We start from the raw sequence: 17,366 nt of genomic DNA, 5'->3' as shown, positions 1-17,366 counted from the left end.
CGCTAAAAGAGAAAAAAAAGGACTCATCCTTCGAAAACCCCTTCCGTCACTGAACGCAGAGGACACGGACCCCGCTAATCGTAGCCATCACCGTGGGCACGGGCCCTTCTATCCGTGCTCTGATGGATAGTCTCTCCCTCTGGAATAGTTTCGTGTTCCCCCGCGTGTCACCCACGCACTCTCTCCCTTCCCCTTGGATCTCCGCCTCGTACGCCTTCGCGGTCGAAGGGTACGGGAGGTTGGAGCGGAGAAAGAGCCCCGAGGTGGGAGTCAGGGACGGCTGGTGCTAGTTGAGTTGTCGAGCTGACACGCGTTCTCCGTCCTCCTCCGTCCGCCGACATCGCGGGCCTTCTTCCTTCGACCTTCGTCCCCACTAACTCCTTCCCCCGTTTCTCTTTCTCCACGAGATTCTTCCCACCATTCTCGTTCCGTGGATCTACTCGACCCCTTCGTCTCCCTCCCCCGTATTTGTGGACTCCGCCGTCTCGTTCCATCTTGCTCGTATCGCTCGTCCAACGCGGCCAGGGGCGTACGTCCTATCTTCTCTCTCGTTCTAACTTTGAATTTTCCCTCGTAGAACGTCTTCGTTCCGCTAAGAGTCCACCACCGTTCGTCCGTCGCTGCTCGTGCTGCCGCTGCTGTTGGTAGTGGTGGCGAAGCGTGATGGTGGTGGTAACGGTGGTGGTGGTGGTGGTGGTGGAGCCTCAGTACCGCCATACCCGCCAAAGCACGAGCACCGTGACAGCCCGCACACACGCCTCGGCCCGCGGATTTTTGGGACTCTCGTCTAACCCCCGGGACTTGCCACTGGCTTTTCCGCGAACCTTCGGATTCGTGTACCGCGTGATCATTTCTCTTGCGCGTCTCGCAAAGAAACTTGGATTCCTTCTACTTGCAAGGACATATTTTCCTATAGGTAGAAGAAACGTTTGGTAGTGGTTGTTGTTATTGTTGTTTCCATGTTTCGGGGTGAAAGACCGTGTGACGATTAGTGGGACAATCTGTACAGCGTGGTGTTGTTCGTCATGGTGTGACGCGAACGGACTGTTCCACGGTGACCGTGATTTTGGCACGGATGTTGGATAATCCGGTGATGGAGTTTTAAAGCTTCCTCCGTGCTTTCGGTTATTATTGACTCTTGGCAACTGATTAATCACACTGTTGGATCTTTCGAGTGCAATAGTCTGTCCGATGATCATCGTAACGGACGGAATCTTCCTCGAGATAATAAGCGTTCTGTTACCTCGAACAAACTGGAAAAGACTCTTCTTGGTCCTGACGATTCTGGGAACGCCATAGATCGTCTTGATTTGAAAATACGCAATCATCCACTGATTCGTCGCTTAAAGGAACAGATCCGTATGAAACAAATACAAATGCAATAATTTTCAAGGATTAATAAAACCATTTCCCACGAGGACGTTAGACGACAGCCGACGGAAGGCTCTGTGCCACCTAACCCACCTCATCTTCATCGAACGACATGAAATAACATGAAATGCAATCCGTTTACCATCAGGAACCATTTGAATCTTTTTAAAATCAAATAATCAATTTGTTAACCGGAAAGACGAGTAAAGGAAGAGAGTCATTATCGAGATCGAAGAGCGAAAAGGTCTGTTGAGGATCGACGGACTATGCAATCGTGGATCGAGGGTGGTTCGCATCGTCGGACACGGGGTGTCAGACAGGACGATCTTCCCTGATCCTGGACGAGCAGGCAGCGAAGGCACCCTCTGTGGCGCGGCACTCGAGCCTCGAGAGCAGCGAGAACAAAATGCCGGAAAAGGAGGTCGCCTATCATCAGGAGGCGTTCTCCCTGTTACCGCCACCGCCGCCCCCGCATCACCCTCATTCGGCGTTCCATGCGGCATTCCATCCGCATCCGCATCCGCCGCCACCGCCGTTTCATCCGCACCATGGACCGCCGCCTCCGCCTCATCCGGCCGCGGCGGCTGCCGCCGCATGGGAACATCACGCGGCTGCCGCCGCCGCTGCCGCCGCCGCAGCTTTCCATGCTCCACCGCCTCATCCGTAAGTCTCCATATTATCTTTAATATTGATGTCGCTTTTTACGGGACAGTGAATAAGCCGTAGATGTAAGACTTAGGGTCCTCATATTGAACTTAACATTTTTACGGCGAGTGTTCCACGTACACGACAGTTCAACGTATGCATGACATTGGCTGTCATCGATCGTAATAACGTACAAGGCGCAAAATATGAAATTTACCACGAAGTAAAACAAGTGTTTGCGAAAAATCGGAGAAGGATAGGAGTGTGCGGAAATGTTTGAAAAATATAAATTAAAACTCTTGTATAAAATATCGCGAGCTCGTCAATAACGAAATATATAGTTCAAAAGGTCCGACTGTAAGTGTGTTAAGTTTGTTACTGTACACACTAGGGACCAATGATAACGCTGGAAATATCGTGTTATTAAAACGTGGCTATGAATTTTAAGTCTATTAGGAAACATGTATATATATATATATTTGTCGGTTATAAAAAAGATATGAACTCTTGCGTTTCTTAAAATCAAGAGTTGAAAATAGGCTCTAAATGTAACAGGTTCTTTCAGAGCTTTTTTTGTGAGATAAAGATGTATATTTACGAGAAGAAGAAAGTCAAAGAAGGAAAATTGATAGGATTGATTTTTGGGGGTAAATTGAAGCGAAGATAGATCTCCTTTGAATTTGTGGTTCAATAGGGAAGGAAGTTGAAGGATGATCGATTTTCAGGAAGCAAGATGCCTGTTAGGGTAGTGTGAATGAGTAGGGTAATAGGGAGAAAGAAAGCTCTGGGGATGATTGATGGTCGAGGAATTGAATGATAAGTAACGAGGGTAGCTAGAAATGGCTAAGTTGCAATTGTATGATAATGTCGAAAGAACTATAAAGATGGTTTTGCAATTCTTTTGTATACACGTATAAATTTCAATGTTGCATTATAATTAATTTTCGTTCAATGAATGCGTCTTTAGATGCCAAAAGCAAGAATGTCGCAGGAGTTGATTGGGAGCGAAGTTTAATGAGAGAAAGCAATTGTTAATGACGAGTATTTACTCAGGAGTAATATACCGATTGTTGACGCGTAAACTAATTGAGACATCAATCACTCTACATTGTGTAAACGTACGTCCATAAAACTTCAATTATTCACTCATATCTTTGTGTCATGGAATGTCAATTATCGAAGTTATAGCTATGTGAATGATAATTTCGAAGTTCCATTGCATCAGCAAAGCCTCTCGGTATAATATACTTAGTTTGCAGATTTCCAATTGATACCAAATTTTTGGAATCATTCTCCTGTCTTTTTGACAGAAACTTGATCAAACGAAAACACAATAAAATTATGCGAATAGGTACACTCTCTATAGTGCAAATTAGAAAGATATTCCATCATCACCGCTAGTTCCATATAAAAGCATTATTTCAAGCCCTAATTTGAAAATGCCTAGGCTGTAAGTATAATTTCATAAAAAATATTGCGAAAATGGAAGTGAAAATTGGAAAGATTTAAGCGCAACTACACGTCGCATCTCAATTTTTTCGAATTGACACATTCGAGCAATCGAGTTTCCTCGTTCGAAAGGGAAGTGAATTTCTCCACTGAAAACTTCGTAATTATCGCGCCGATGATGATTAAGAATTTCTCGTTAAACAAGGCACTATACGTTCCTCTGACCGAACACAGCTATTGGCGCAATCAGACAGATAATTCTTAAACAGCGTAGCGTTTCGATCATCCTGAAAGAATAAACGATCACGTTTGCACGTCGAATGACTCATCCAGACCGACTTGACGCGATATTTAATTCAATTAGATTACATACGCGGCTACTTAGAGTCCCGCGAAACGGCGCAAAACTCTGGCGACGGAGATCCCGACGATTCGTCGGCGAGGAACGATCGTTGAATGAGAATCAACGAGCCGCGTGGTAATCCTCGCGTGTATCACCCTCAATCACGCTTATCTATCAACGCATCGCCTCCATTCACGGCTCTTAATTACCCCTAATGATTTCTGGCGAACACGAGGTCACCCCTTAGCTTCTTTTCTACACGTTTCTCTTGAATCGCGATAACAGCTCATTTTTATATGGAAAAGAAAGATAAAAATAATTTGCAAAGATCACGACGAGATCCATTATGAAATTGCTACTTAACTTTAAGACAGGATATTTCACTATTACAGGCTTTTATGAAACTTTTATGACCTTTATTTTTACTTTTACGACACAACAATTACACGTTTTACTTGTAGGTAATAATTTGATACATTAGTTGGTTAGTACTAGGTAATGAAATGTATCTGTTATTCGCGATAAATGAAACGGTTTTGTAAACCGTAAAAATTACAAATGCTCGCATTGTAGGGTTAAAGTATAATGGTCGCCTGTACAATGCGAGAATCACGTGCTGCATTTTTAAGTACGGTGGCTGAGAAATTTTTCTCCTATTTTTGGAGATTCCTATTTCGCTAAATCCTAGACAAAATGCATTTCTAAATATAAATAGTCGTATGCGAATGAGAAAATTCCAATCCTTTAAATGATATCCCAGTCATGTACATCTACAATAATAAAAATATTCATTAAAAAAAAAAGGAAGATTTAGTAAATTGATAGGTCTGACAATACTTTGCAATTAGTTTAATATTCATAACTGCCGTTATATGGGAGGGTTTATCGCGTTTTCTGAATATTTTTACGGATCGTATGAATTCGCCGTTATAACGCATGATGTATTTAACGCGCGAGAAAGAGAGATACGAAGGGAAGGGATGAAACTGCGAACGGTTTGGCGTTGGTGAATCAGACGGGGAAAAGAGGGGGAGCTCCTTAACGTCTTAATCGAGTTAATTAAGGCGGTTTCGCACGTTTTCACGTTCCGCAAACACGACACGCTATTGCACGCAACGAGATTACCTCGGCGACTTGTTAAGGCTAGGCTAACGGGCTCGTGGAAACGCTCAGCCGACGAACCACGCCAGGGGATAATTGGACGTTTCTAAACGGCCTGCTTAACCCTTTTCACGGACGATACTCGAACGGAAGCGACAATCGTCCTCGCCTCAGCGGCACTTCCACGACTTTTCATTTAAATTCCTCGTCGATTTTGGAGAAATTGTTCAATTAATATCACTGATTTACTACCTGGTTTGGGAAAGTGATACAATCGGGAAAAGTGGAACTGTTCAAAGGGATGGTTTGAAATAGAAATTTATTAATTGTTCAATGACTTAACGATACGACAAATTTTTCTTTTGTCGTCCAGATATTAGTCTTTGGAATTTGGGACATCTTTGATGAAATATTGTAAATGTGTATTGCTTGTTACAAGGAATGGGTTAGAATAGTTGTTTGAACCGTGACATTACTGTCGTTAAGTAATATGATTTTATCCAGTAAAATAACAAAACTTTAATCATGGCAGCTAGACCATGTCGGATTACGTACTTCCATAATAAAAAAATAGTTCATTTTTGAAGATAAATGGTAGAATCTTTTAAAAAAAGTCGTAGCATAAATTGAAACGATGTATCGTGTATATCAACGATAGAGTTTTTCGTACGAAATAGGCTACAAGGGTAAGAAACTTCTTTAAAGCAAAGAGACATGGTTGATTCAAAAATTAATTCAAAGAATGCAGCAAAGTGTAAATTTTACATACGTAATGGTTGAAAAGAAGAATTTCGAATTCTGGTACTTTTATGCATAATTTGGACATTAGTGTATAAGCATCGTTTATCCATTCAAAAATTTTATAGCACGAGTCTCACGTGCCAATTATCTTGGCAGGGCAAATATAGGCAGGACATATAGGGGAAAAGATACAAGCAGAAAAGGAAAAGCAACTTCCCTCTCCCGTTTGTAATTACTTTCGATCGTCAGATCGAGCGAGCAAGTAGCAGGTGTTTGATATTAGCCAATTGGCCAGCCAGCGTCGGTTCAATTAAGCGTTTAATTACACCAGCCAGCCAGATCGTTACCACCCCTTCGATCATCCGTGAAATTCTTCCGTTCGATGTGTCCGACGATCCTTAACGACGTCCTACCTTCTCGATCATTTCATCATCGTGATACCTAGTCCAGTATTATTCCTGACAATTTTTATTTCCTCTTGGGTATATTCCTCTTTCGTTTTCGTGTTGAAACGTTATTTTCCAGCATGCACCTTATCATTCGATAGATTTTTATTGTTTGAGGATGTCACGCTCCGCGATCCGTAGCGCGAAAGTAAAATTGATAAATTCTCTTAAACCGATGTAATTTAAAACGTTTATTCGAAACCGTGTTTACAGTATTTGAAGTGAAGAGTAGTTAAATCCGCTAAAAGCTATATCTTGCGAAAACTCATCTACCTATGTTTTTATAACGATATTAAGACAATTTAAATTGCAAACAAAGTCTGCAGTTGAGCAAATCTTCCCAAACATCTTCAAAAGAAAGACCCCGACGTTTTTTCATCTCCGACGGATATAAATGTAGCGACTCAGAGAAGTCAGTATGAAAATATTTACCGTTCGGTTATCGAATATTATAGATTAATTATTCGTTCGTCTATCGAAGAGTCAGTTATCATTTTGTCTATCAAAGAGTCAGTTATCACTTTGTCTATCGAAGAATCATCACTTGCCAACCGAAGAATCATCATTTTGTCAACCGAAGAATTTCATATCCGTCAGTCAATTGTCAATATCGAAATCGAGTACGATTTCAATAAATCATTTTATATCATTAATTTACTTTCGAACAACTTTAATTCTCTCCCGTGCCAGTATTCCCGCACATAGCAGGTTAGCCGAAAGTGGAGCTTATTGCCAGTTGCATTAAACGTCAGTTGACGCTACCTTCTCGTTAGCGTCTAAATAGAACGTCACAGAGGATACAGGCGGATATTCGGAACTTAATTATTTAAAGATATATTCAAAGAACATAATTCATTTCACAGTTAATTCAATTATTACGAACATCAACACAATTGCTAATTTTAATCTCGTACAAGATGTCAAGCATTCACGCTTGGTCGACAAAAAGCGGCAAAAGATTCACAGTTCATCCTTTAAATCCCATTTTTTTTCTTCTCCAACGCGTTTCCATTTCGTCTCACAGTCGTAAATAACGTTGCTCCATTCTTGTTCCGCTATAAATTCATCGATCGAACGCGCGAGGTTCGAAAGACGCGTCGCCGCTAGGCGGCGATTTTGAGTCGTGGGGAGAAACGCGTCGGAAACGAGTGCATCCGCTGGACATTTAGGACGCTGCTTCGTCACGGGGAGTGAAATGGACGATATCGCGGATGGTGACGGGGGGCAAAACACACGCCGATGGCAAAAATACATCCGCGTCTCGCGTATCCTCGTAAAGAGACGAAAATATCCGACGAACAGGCCGAAGGGAACACGCCTGAGCGACGCGCGCTGTGAATTTCACGCCGGCCGTCGCTGCTCGATCCTTTCGATCGCGTTTCTAGTCGCTTCTCACGCGATCTTCTTCGTCTTGCGTCGTGTTATAAGGCGTTTCTTTTCCACGATAAGATTTGGCGAGATTAAATTTACTGACATGTAATTAGGAAATTGGAAACTCAACCTCCAAATAAACATTAAGAACGTATACTAGCCGGAATTGTCCAAAGTTTAGAGATCTTTTCATATGTAATTGCAAACTGAAAAGTTCGGATCTTTTTGGATGATATTAACGTAGCTTGCAGCTGTAATTACAATTTTTTTGCAGCGAAAGTGTTAGAAAGTGACAAAGTTATTCATTATATTTGGAACATTTAAAGTAGGATATACTTCTTGATCCATAAACTAGCATCTGTAATCTAAAATGTCGTCCTGGGATTTATCAAACATTTGAATAATTCTATAAATGATGGCAGTCTGAAGAAAAAATGTTTTTACTGACAAAGCAAATAAATTTTAACTGTCCAAAGTCCTGCACCATATGGCAAAGTAAATATTACATGGAATATTTTTTCAAACTGCGAAGAAATCGATATGTCTGTATATTCATCCCTGTATCCTATCAGGAGTTTTGACAGATCGTTTTAGACGTGAACTCGATTCTGCAAGACTATCAGTGCAGCCTACTTCTCTTAGATCACACAAAAATTTTTGTACGTAAGTTTCTCTAAATAAAAAGATCCAATATGAATTCCTCCTACGGATAGGAACTCCTCTACTTAAACAGGAAGTCGTACGTGACTCTCGAAGCAAGAAACAATCCGTACTTTGCTCAGTTTCCCTTTAATTTAACAAAGATTCATCTCGGAACACGACAGGCCAATGATATTTGCATTTTCCGGCACAATCACGCCGTTACTCATTACCCACGGCTCGTTGCTCGTTGACAGCGTTCGAGGATCGGCCAGACACTTCCTGGCCAGCGGTGAATGCGATCCAAGTGCACTTGCCGATTGCAAATGCAAACGGTTGTCGTTTTCTCTGGCGAACGCGTCCCGCGTGTAACACTCGTCTAGGCTGTCCGCGAATACATTACGCCGTTTGTACGCGCTGTAATCTCTATGATTCAAGACCTTTCGTCGCGAGAAAAATAGAAGAGCGTTCGGTGCTAGTCGGGATAATTCGTTGTTGGTTAAAAAGAATCCACTCGAGGCGAGGTTTCAATCTTTGTAAACTATGTTGAAGATGTTCGGTGATTTCCTATGCTTCTTATATTTTGTCTCTGAACACTCTTTGGTGATTTAGAACGGTAAAGAAATTACATATTAACATAAACGATTCAGTTGGTCTATGAATAAACATATTTAGCTAGGGTGTTAAGATTGCTCGCTATGGAAAAACTCCTCTGACAAGATACTTGAAGTTTTTCTTGTACGAAGTACAGAAATAAGTTATCTCGCTAAGATATCGACTTTAATTTTTCTGCCGAGCACCTGTACAGTTTCAATAGCCGCAAATAAGAAAGAAACATCTAAAACTCGTTATACTAATAAATTTGCCAGTTCCATTCACAAATTTGCAACAGGAAAATGTACCTCCAGCTATTACTGAAAAAACGAAACAGCCTTCAAAAGCCATAAACACCGCGAAGCTCCATTCCGCGTACCATCTTATATCTACGTTGTCCAAGCAGGCTTCTTAAAGCGTCAGAATACATAATGTTTGTATTTTTGTATCCGCAAGCAAAGAGTCTGCGACAATAATTCGAGCATCGACACCGGGGTCCCTTGTTCCCTCGTTCGTCGCGATTTCTTCGTCCAGCTACGTTTCCAGCTTTCGTCCGACGAAATAAAACAAAAAGAAGGAACACGAAGAGGAGGCAGAAGAAACGGAGAGGATCCCGAATCGATTGCCTTATCTGCGCGAGCATGGAAGCTCCAGATTCCCCGAGGAAGTCGAGCAGCGAGCGGCCGTAACGTCAGGTAAATCGAGGTACCTGGTCGTCCTTAGGCGTATTTTTTATCGCGATCGGGGTCCGGGCCCCACGCACAGCTCGTGGGAGGAAAATCTGGTCCCCGGAGCGAACAATGAACGCTCGCGTCCCGTTTATGAATCTGTCGGTCGCGTGGGCACGCGGCATATCCCATTGACAGGGTATACAGGGAAAGCAAATCCATGGAACGCGCGAAACATGCGGGCTGTCGCGTGAACCAGAGTCGAGGCTAGCTACCAATTGAGAGGCTCTCGAGAGAAGGATCTTCCAGAGGGAAGAATCTCAACTGTTATAATAATTTGCCAATTATCTCCTCTTACAAATTGCAGACAAGTACATATGTAGAAAAGAAGAAAGGGAGAAGTTTATTGGTTTTTTATTTTTTTTTAAGGATAGTTTTAGAGACAGATAATTTTATTCCACTTTTGAGAATTGATCTTGTTTCACATTTTATTTTCGTAAGATCGTATTATTGCAGTGATATCTGAAACATATTTTTGAATGCTGAAACACAATCAGTCACTTATTTGAGAATCGTTTCCTAGTTTTTGTATTAAAGATGTTTTGTTATCGGTGGAAAAATTGCTCTGCTTTTTATTAAAATGTAAAATTCTTCGATAATTCTAGCGAGCAATAAGAAACAACTTCCTAGGAGTTACTCTATCTGATAGAAGCAAAATCATATTTCGACGCTCCTTGAAAGTAGATCGAGTTAGGTTTACGTATCATTAATAACGTGTATTGCCACTTGCTCTAAACGAACTGCAAGCCGAATAGAAAGCTCAACGTAGATCGTATAAAATCCATGCAACGGTAAATTAACGATGAACGTATGTATTAATGGCGGACATTAGATAAGTTGGGTGTTCTAAAGAGCCACCTAGCTCCTCCAAATCAAGAACTCGAGTTCGTCGTGCTAAATCTTCTTTCATCTCTTCGTTTAGTTTGGCATACCGAAGAGACCGTTGCATCGAATCCATTTCTCAAATATCTTAACAACAACCCTTGAAGTGTGCATTCTTTAAATATGCAAGCGGAGATAAAACACAGTATATAAACATAAACGATGTCATGAAACGATTATGAAATCACGAGACAATTTAATTTATCGTATATATCGTATACATTTGTGGTTTCGTCTGCCGGCCGTTTCATCCACGTTGTCGTCGAGATCGTTCTCGAACTCGATTGTTTCGATCAAGCGACCGTCTTCCAAGAAGCGAGAGATACGATTATGTCGTTTGCCGAGTTCGATCCGTTCGCGGCCACAGATAGCGATTCCCGGACGCTGCAAGTGATGTCATCCTCTTTGGGTTCGATTCTATACGCTCCTGATTGAAGTAGCTCGAGAGTTGGTGTGTTGAGACTGGAGGAATCGAAGTATAGTGGAACCATCTCGAAGATGGAAAGTTCAGTTCCATATTCGTTCGACTTGTTTGCGATATCTGCAACAATTAAAATATTCCTCATTTCTTTACCACTAAATGACCAAATTAGATTGGACATTCTACTTCATTCGACTCTTGTCAATTATATGTTTTAGATTATAGCTTAACTTTCAGTTTGTGTCGTAACGTCATTGCTCACCACGTCAGATTAGATTAGGATATTTAATTTAATTTATGTCGTATACTTATATATCAGCGACAAAATCCATTAATGGTCGATGTTACGCAAGACATAAAATATTAATCTCTCGTCTTACGATGTTTTGCGTTAGCTACGTAAATGAAAGTTAGCTGTAGTGACCTACCTGCAATGTTACGTCCGAAGCGGAACGATCCGATATTACACTTATGTAATCTGTATTTGTCAAACTACAACCTGATAGAGTTCAAAGGAAGCCTTATTACCGAAGTGATCTACTTTTCGTTCCACGAAAATGATACATTACTCTCAAGGGACAATGGGTTGAATATCGTATAAACACCTTAAAACGTTCAATGATAGTAATCGAAGGCCGACATCGTTGCCATTCGAAGGCTTCGACGTATTATCTCATCAGAAGCTATCGAGCTTTCGAAAATATCAGATACAAACCACCTAAACCAGAATACCAAATGCTTCTCTAAGCCGAAAAGGGTTGGACTGTACCACGAACCTTCTCAATTATCCGCCACGCCACCCCGTGGCCTCGAAGGGACCCGAGAATTCGCCACGAAACGAACAAAATCAAAAAGCAACCAAGCGTACAGAGTAAAGGACGAAACTGAGGAGAAAAAGGAAAGGGGAAGAAAGACGGCAGACGATTTTCAAGAAGGCCCTATCTCGTATTCCCGGGCCGTCTCGGGCTGGAGGCGCGTTGCGCGTGTAAAAACGGGAGCCGATTTGTCAGCGAGGCGGGATCGCGATGTACACGGTAGGAGCTCGTCGAAGGAAGACGTTCCCTTGTGGCTGAGCACTAACCGCTCTCTTTCTTCCCCTTTCTCGCGCGGATAGAAAGGGCCGCGGGACGATACGAAGCGCACGTGCGATTTATCATTGGCGCGGCGTCCATTGATAAATTCCAGGCATTCATAACGCCACGGTGCCGCGTCGTACACGGCCGTGCCGCGCGATGCACATCCAAGGGACACACGATACCCGAGCACGATACGATACGATACCGTGGACGATACCGGGCACCATCGCGTATACACGAGTCTGTTACGTTGCTTGCTCGCGGGATAAGGCCGCGCATCGGTATGAGCTCATGGCGAGACGTGTAACGCGAGAACGAAGAAATACGTCGAGGGGGGTGAATTGCTCGTTTGATGCCTCTTTTCATGCTTTTTCATGGTTTGGTTCTGTACAGAGTTTAGGGAGGATGATTTTAGGTGGGAGATTTTCTTAGTAACGATAAGGGTAGTTTTTCTGTTACGTGGCAGGATAGGATGCTCGTTAGGTTTATTTCTTGGAAATGGTTTATACTGTTACACTGGTCTTGAGAACTTCGATGTTGTTTACCGTTGTTGCTCTAAGGAGAACCAGAGCAGCGTATGTTTCATTGGGTTCGATAATATTAATTTTCTATTCTGGAGCAGATAAGTTGGCATCTGGTTTTGGGGCAAGGTACAAACGCTACGTTTAAGTGGGGAACCTTGTTACAATCAATAAAGGTGGTTTTTATCTTTTGTCAAGTTTGATAGTGTTATTTCTCTAATGGGAAATAAACTGACGTTTGGGTATTGTAAAAAAGAGGGACGTTTAGGCGGAAGATTTTGTTGAGATTGGCAAAGGTCCAGTAATGAATTATCTGTTAATCGAACTCGGTTGAAAAATATTCGCCATGCCTGGATCGAACGTTTCAACTACTACAGACCTCTCGCTCACCAGCTTCTCCCTCGAGAATGGGAGTCGAATTCTTCCCACAGTTAAGAGTATACTCCCGTCGTGTCCGAAGTTTATCCCTTGTCATAAAGCAGGAGCGTGCTCGTCAAACCAATAAGATTCATCGCGTTTTAGTAGGGGGGAGGCGCGACTTTCACGCCAGTCGACAGCGACAAGTCGGCCTCGTCCGGCTCGAAAAGGCCTAATCGCCTTAACGAGACAATTAACCGATGATAGCCGCCGATAAATCCCGGTGTGTTTTGTCTGCTTTGCCGGACGCTGTATCTCAGGCCAGATTACGCGTCCAAATATTTCCCGCGGTTTCCTTTTTATAAATACTCGCTATCAAGTTGATCGATAAATAAATTCACAGCTGCTCCGCTCGACGATTGATGACGGTTCGTGGAAATCGAAAGATAACGTCGAAAGAGTGTTCGCATCAGCTGAATCGTACGTAAATAGCTGCATTCAATAACGATTTGACGATTATTTGCGAAACAATTCATTTATGTACATTAAGATACGAGCGACGCTTGGCTATCTACGTTAAGGTTTATTAAATGTCTTCGTTAGTTTCTTTCAGTTAGCGGATGCCGACACTTATTCGATGACGGAGAGATTATTTAATATATTTACTAATAATAGATAGTGTATCAAATAGGAAACAGACGGAGGAGAGTTTCTAAAAATTATCTTCGTCAAAATTCGTCACTTTCTTTGGCGTTGACACTTATATTTTTAGAACAATAATAAAATCTAATAGTACATAGTAGAAACTATACTAAATCTTATTCAGTTTTTTCGAATATTTCTTTATTCCAATTTAAATGCGTTTATTCATATTGAATTCTTAATGGTGTTACCGAACAAACACACAATCCACTCTCTATACACATGCAAACAATTTTTATTTTATTTGTTCTTAAAATAATTGTACACAATGTTAGCTGGAAAACTCGATGATGGAGTTAGGAGAGTTTCGGTCCTGAATGAGAGTTAATTGGCGAACGCACGGCGTAATCCAGTGTTTTCTAGAGAAATATTAGACGAAGCAGTTAGACCCGAGGTTGGAACAGGCTGCAAACGTGCACGCCACGTGGCCAGGCTTTCCTTGGCCAAACAGATTTACACCGGTGTTGTCTTTAGTCCGCAAACACACGAATACCGTGCTGCAACCACTTCCGCCGCCTTAAATCTCTGCGTCAACGCGTGTCGTCGTCTCAAACTGCGGCGTTTCACACGCTGAGCAAATATTTCGAGGGGAAGAACGTTTCACATGGTTTGTTTAAGCGACTCGATGGACAAAGAAACCAGCTTGCGATATAGTCCGAGGTTCTTGACTTATTGTCAGATATTGAAACTAAGGGACCAATGGATAAACTCTTCGAGATACAAAAGTTAGGTTAAACAGAAACAAATTGTATATTTGTATTTACCTACATATTGCCTATTGGAACGAAATATCGGTTTTCAAGCTTCAAACATAGCAGCAGAACTTGATTTATTGCAATCAAATTTTAGTTTGTGCCTCATCGAGTACGTTTATATGTTCGATCTGAAAATTGATAAGAGGCATGGAAGATCTTAGTTTGTTCGGACGAACCATGTTCTAAACGATATGCTGCGCACGAACAAGAATATCCGTTTTATTTGCGAAACAATGTTACCATAACAGACATTTTTCGTCTCAAAAACCCAGCTCATATTTCTTCTACTACAGCCTCTATATAAAATCATCCGTACAGCACAAATCAGAGGAAGAATATTTATAGTTTTATAAACATAAACGATTGGTTAATTTACATACTTAGTCTAACTGTGAATTTATATCAGCGAATGTTTTCAGTGGTTCACACTTGAAACTTTCCGAAATACGACTACAGACTTCCACTTTGTCTCAAAAGTAAAATTACAATCACAGCTAACTTTTGCTGCGAACCTAATCCATCCCTTGACTCTCCTCCTAACAAACACTTAATCAGACAGATAAGGACAAGGACGAGTGGAGAACAAAGATACGCCGATAGCTTCTTAATGCCGCGTCCGGGTGATTCCTTGTTCACAAGGGATGCGCGGCAAACAGGCAACAATCGGATTAGCGGTTGTATAGTCTCGATACACGAGATATCTGATGGAAGAGGAGGAGGGGATCGAAGAGGAACTGGCGGAGGGACAGAAAGGAAGAAGGGAACAAGGAAGAAGAAGGAGAAGATGGAAAAAGAGAGAAGGGATCAGAGGGGGTTCTGAAGAGAAGCGAGGTTTACCTTGTAGTTGGATTTAAACGAGCGGACTCTCGAGTGGCGGCTCCTACGCGCGAAGATCTCTTCTGGGGCCACTCCTATCTATCTCTCTCTCTCCCTCTCTCTCTCTCTCTCTTTCTCTCTCTCCCACTCGCGTGTCTCTGTACCGCCTCCGTTCTCATCGTTCCTCATCGTCCGTGGCTCTGTTCGCCGCTTTTCAGAGTGGTAAATTCTCCAACGCCATAACACTGCCACCGTGCGTTTGTTTGGACAAGGGCATTATGAGATTTTATGCGCGCTGCGCGTGCTTCCACGGGATCGCGGTTGTTTATGCACCCGCGTTTTGGATCCTGCTGAAGACGTCGCGAGCTTCTCGAGGAAGCTCCATTTCTATTCACCTCTCGCTTCCAGCCCTGTTCAATGCAACTTCCATTTCACGTTTATTCCTTCCCTTTTGTGCATCGTCGATGTGTTTCGATCGGTTAGTAGTCGATCTTCTTCGGGATGGCAAGGATGTGACGCGTTGTTGTTTGAGAAAACGACACGTTGCGTGGCTCTCGTGTTTTCTCTGGGGACGGATCGTGGGTACGAGATCGATTCGTTTCGGGGATCTGTCAGGTTGTTTTCTTTGCTTTCTTTGCTCGGCGGTGTACCATGCCGCTTCCGGATCACTTGGGGGAGGGGGGCTGAACGTTTGCGGAGGTGGAATAGTCTTGGAAGCTTTTTTAGAAGACTTTTTTTATGGATATCGTGGTGGAGAGTTGAGAGATGTTCTTGTTATTTGAGTGTTTGAGGGTGTTGTAGAAAATTTGTAGAATTTATGTATCGCCCTATTTTCACCATTATATTTTGCTATCATGCTACTGAAAGTTGATGCTCTTTCCTTAGAAGGCGTACAATCTATTTATCAGAAATATCTTCGCACTCAGCTTCATCGTCGATCATTATACTTGAAACAATTGTCAAAACACCATATAGCTAACACTGCGACTCGATATTGTCAATTCTAGTATAAAAATGTGACACCAGCAAACCGTACAAGTTGCAGCGTCAGTAACGAGAATGTTAAACAATACCCCATCTTCAATCTGCACTTGTCACATCAATAATCTTCTTAAACGATAAACTACGCAATAAATTCTCTTTCACACCCTATGTTATCTGCGAACTTCTCTATGCATCATCTTCTACTTCATCATCTTCTAATCAATCATCCTTTAATCTTCTCGATTTCTAACACAATTTATCCTAAAAATAAAATCACGGAAACCATAAACTACTCGAACTTCTCACTCGCGTTCCACGCTGACTTCCACTTCAAACCTCTCCAGAAACGTCATCGTACTATCGATCTACCGAAACAGAAGGTTACGAAAGCGAGTCGCAAAATCGTAGAGATGCCAGGAGCTGAAATACGGAGAAAGTGGAAGGTTTTAAAGAGGACGACCACGATGAGAGTAGCGGGATTGGAGAAGGAAGGATGTGAATCTTCTTAGAAACGACATAAAGATAACCGCTCTATTCGAGGAGCTGTAGAGCAACTGGTAATCCCGGTGTGCCCGGGATCCAGCGCCATTGACTTCTGTCCACTGTCAAGTTAACGACGCTTAATGACAGCTGACAGAGGCGGCGGCCCGAGTCGAGTGTTCCTCGCGGTTTCTTTTCACCCGCGTTCAATCACGGCCCCTTGAAAATCGTTCGTATACCGCGGAAACCATAAAATCGCCCCACTCACGAAGGCTTTAATACTTCGTCCCGTGTGCTCGATCCTTTCGATTTTATCATTGATTCCAGCCGCCGTTAGCCTCTTCAGAGCGTGTGGTAATCGTCAAACCGCGTTCATCGTACGCTCGACAGTTGTTCTTTGTGTACCTGAATCGCGTGAAACTGTAGATCGTTGATGCTTGTCTGTGAATGGGGAGGAACGAATTCAGCTTTGAGTAAGCTTCTACCTTTCCGATACCCAGCTTTGAATTAATTATTCTCGGCAATATTCCACTCTCCATATAAACAGAGTAAACGTAAGAATTAAATAGGGGAAAACAAGGACTCTCAACTGTTCTTCTATTAAAACAAAGCGATCTATGTTCTCATTAGTATTGCCAATACTATTAAGAATATCTGATTTATCGAGATGACAGAAAGTCTGAAATTCTACGTAATCTTTTGAAAACTAATTAAAAATCTAACTTAAGAATCTAAGGAAAATCGAAGTATAGATTATTTGTCCTTTAATAATATTCCACACTTCAGTTGGAAAATAAGGAAAAGAAAAAGCAGCTGAAAAGATAAAATTCAGAGCTGTTAATCTCGCTATTAACACGCAGCAATTTAAAAACCAGAAACTGCACCTACAGATCGAGCGAACTGCGTTAGAAAACCAAGAATCCCGAATCATTTAAACACACCTT

The 17,366-nt window shown here is 42.2% G+C and overlaps 1 protein-coding gene across 1 annotated transcript in view; it reads left to right on the top strand.

Moving 5' to 3' along the window:
- The first annotated feature begins 701 nt into the window (after positions 1-701).
- Positions 702-17,366, top strand: part of Ci (transcriptional activator cubitus interruptus) — a 146,700-nt gene continuing 130,035 nt past the window's right edge. The window contains exon 1 of the mRNA XM_072008633.1: positions 702-2,034. Within this exon, the coding sequence (XP_071864734.1) occupies positions 1,778-2,034 (257 nt within the window). The 5' untranslated portion in view covers positions 702-1,777. The remainder of the gene's footprint in view (positions 2,035-17,366) is intronic.

Source organism: Bombus fervidus, chromosome 8 (assembly GCF_041682495.2).
Source record: "Bombus fervidus isolate BK054 chromosome 8, iyBomFerv1, whole genome shotgun sequence".
In the NCBI taxonomy this organism is placed as follows: Eukaryota; Metazoa; Arthropoda; class Insecta; order Hymenoptera; family Apidae; genus Bombus; species Bombus fervidus.
The sequence above is the reverse complement of the archived record's forward strand: the minus strand, read 5'-3'. Positions and strand labels throughout refer to the sequence as shown.